Raw genomic sequence first — 3,163 nt, 5'->3', positions numbered from 1 at the left:
ACCTCAGGTGATCCACCCACCTTGGCTTCCCAAAGTGCTGGGATTACAGGCGTGAGCCACTGCGCCTGGCTGGGACAGTTATTTTTAGTGAAAAGGTAGTCAGCCTTCAGCAAGGCATAATTGAGCTTGGCATCACCTGCTATAAGTTCTCCTCATCCCATCAGAGACCAATCAGGGATGCACTCCAATATTTTCTAGAGAGATCCTACCTCAACAGTCAATAAAATTCAAAATAATCTTACTATAAAACCAAACACAGAACTGACTACAAAGACATCTGGGGTCCACAAATACTGATGAAGCCATTCTGTACCACCTAGTGGGAGATGCCCTGGCAGAGACTACTGAAGCACTAACAAGGGGTAGGCAGGGACTCCTGGGACAGGATCCACCGGGTATCGTTGCAGGCCGCTTCCACCCAAACCTCAAGATGCTGTGTTATTTGAATGGAAGTTCTTTCCTCTACCTGCAAAGCGGAGTTCATGAAGCAGGTGTTTCCCAGGTTTCCAAGTCCACAGAGCCCAGGTTGTATATGAGAGGATGGTGGCTCCTGACAATTATACGAAGCAGAAAAGCCAGATCCACTGGAAAACACAACACACATCAGCAATAAAAGCAAGTGCATAACACATGCCCTCAAGATGTTTTCTGAGGCTCCTATGGGGGCCTCTAGAACTTGTGTGTGGTAGTAAGCCCATGATGCAAATTCCCTCTACCCCCTCCCCTGCCCTCCAGACCTGCCCCACCCTTTACTTGACACACTAGCAGCTGGTAAGCACATCCTTAAGGAAAGAAACACTATTTGAATTTTCCTGTTAGGCTATGGCAAATGCTAATTTTGCAAGGTGACTTAAGGGAAGACCATTTTAGTTATCAAGAGCTTGCATCTGCTACCACCCACCAGGCCACACCCAGGCTTGACTGGCCCTGAAAGTTCATGCACACTTCCTCACCTCATTTGCCCTCTTCCCCCATCTATGCCATGTGGCATGTGTGCCTGAAATGCTTGGAGAAAGGATCACGGCCATCCACAGCTGAGCACTGTCCCTTCACAACTACTCTGCCATATGTGCCAGCCCATCCCTTCATAAACAAATGCAGAGACCCCTACCCCGCCCCACACTAAGACTACCTGTGATGTAGGCTGTGGGGAAAACACCAGCTCACAGGAGGACAAGCAGCACAGATCAGAACTTGGAAGCACACTTTACTACAGGTATGAAATGGAGTGAGAAACTACATGCAGCACGTTCCCATGAGGAACTCTAACCCCACCATGCTTAGTGTAGCGGCAGATGAGCTCTCAAGATACAGCCTGGGAAAGGACAGAGGGAAAGGAAGCAGAGTGAAAGGACCTGCTCTTACCCCCTGCTGACACCGGAACTGTGCATTCCACAGGTGCTAGTGCTATCACCATTTGCAATGGGAGAGGCAGACACTGAGGAATAGGGACTTGCTGATGATTTTGGAGAGGTAGTAAAATTTCTGCTAGGCGCAGTGCTTGATCTGGGAGGGAGAAGCAGAAACAATGCTACTGACTTTTTGCAAAGAGCAAGCCCTATTTAATGCCTTAGGTCGCTTCTCAAGAAATAAATGTTCTTCATATTCAGTTAGTTAAAATAAATTACAAAAAGCCTGTATTCATACTACTTGAAGGTAAAGTGAGAGTCCAGAAATTAATTGGTCTTCCTGTCACATCAGTCCACATCATCATATACCCTTTCAGTGTGAAAAACCACAAGGCTGGCCAGGCGCAGTGGCTCATGCCTGTAATTAAATAGCTGGGTATAAGGACATGAGAAGAGAAAAATGCCAATTTGGTTTCACTATGCCTTCTATGGAGAATTTTGTTCCTTTAAATTTGCCACTGTAACCTCTCTATTTCAAACTCATGTTTTAATATTTTTAGGCTCTTGTTTTAGATTTCTACTTTCAAATTAATTCAAGGGCTAATTGTCCAAATTTTAAATAGCTATCAATTTCATCAATCTGCTAGAATCTATATAAGGACATAAGGAAGAAAGTAAATCTTATTTTAAAAATTTTAATTTTTACCTTTTTTTTTGTACTCCATAGCACTTTTGGAGGCCGAGACAGGCAGATTGCCTGAGCTCAGGAGTTCGAGACCAGCCTGGGCAACACAGTGAAACCTGTCTCTACTAAAATGCAAAGGAAATTAGCCAGGCCGGGCGCAATGGCTCACACCTGTAATCTCAGCACTTTGGCAGGCCAAGGCAGATGGATCACCTGAGGTCAGGAGTTTGAGACCAGCTTGACCAACATGGAGAAACCCCGTCACTACTACAAATACAAAATTAGGCCAGGTGAGGTGGCTCACCCTTGTAATCCCAGCACTTTGGGAGGCCAAGGCAGGAGAATCACGAGGTCAAAAATTCAAGACCAGTATGGCCATGAGGTCAGGAGTTCAAGACACAGTGAAACCCCGTCTCTACTAAAAATACAAAAATTATCTGGACGTGGTGGCGGGCACCTGTAATCCCAGCCACTCCGGAGGCTGGGGCAGGAGAATCACTTGAACCCGGGAGTGAGCCAAGATTGCACCACTGCACTCCAGCCTGGTGACAGAGCAAGATGCCATCTCAAAAAAAAAAAAAAAAAAAATTAGCCAGATGTAGTGGCACTATTCGGGAGGCTGAGGCAGGAGAATTGCTTGAACCTGGGAGGCGGAAGTTGCGGTGAGCCAAGATTGTTCACATTGCAATGTGAGTGCAATGCAGCCATTGCACTCCAGCCTGGGCAACAAGAGCGAAACTCTTTCTCAAAAAAAAGAAAATAAAGAAATTAGCCAGGCGTGGTGGCATGTGCCTGTAGTCCCAGGACATGGTGGCATGTGCCTGTAGTCCCAGCTACTGGGGAGGCTGAGGAGCAGAAGAATTGCTTGAACCCGGGAGGCAGAGGTTTCAGTGAGCCAAGATCGCGCCACTGCACTCCAGCCTGGGTGACAGAGTGATACTCTGTCTCTTAAAAAATAACAAACAATGGCCGGGCGCGGTGGCTCACGCCTGTAATCCCAGCACTTTAGGAGGCCGAGGCGGGCGAATCACAAGGTCAGGAGATCGAGACCACAGTGAAACCCCGTCTCTATTAAAAATACAAAAAATTAGCCGGGCGCGGTGGCGGGCGCCTGTAGTCCCAGCTACTC

At 47.1% G+C, this 3,163-nt stretch overlaps 1 protein-coding gene across 1 annotated transcript in view; it reads right to left on the bottom strand.

Moving 5' to 3' along the window:
- USP4 (ubiquitin specific peptidase 4 (proto-oncogene)) overlaps nt 1-3,163 on the bottom strand; it is a 75,688-nt gene that overhangs the window by 37,831 nt on the left and 34,694 nt on the right. The window contains exons 7-8 of the mRNA XM_011939310.1: nt 1,366-1,506; nt 467-584 (exon numbers count right to left, since the gene is read on the bottom strand). Of these exons, the coding sequence (XP_011794700.1) occupies nt 467-584; nt 1,366-1,506 (259 nt within the window). The remainder of the gene's footprint in view (nt 1-466; nt 585-1,365; nt 1,507-3,163) is intronic.

Source organism: Colobus angolensis, unplaced genomic scaffold, assembly GCF_000951035.1.
Source record: "Colobus angolensis palliatus isolate OR3802 unplaced genomic scaffold, Cang.pa_1.0 Scaffold18, whole genome shotgun sequence".
In the NCBI taxonomy this organism is placed as follows: Eukaryota; Metazoa; Chordata; class Mammalia; order Primates; family Cercopithecidae; genus Colobus; species Colobus angolensis.
This window is presented reverse-complemented; position numbering and strand designations above follow the sequence as displayed.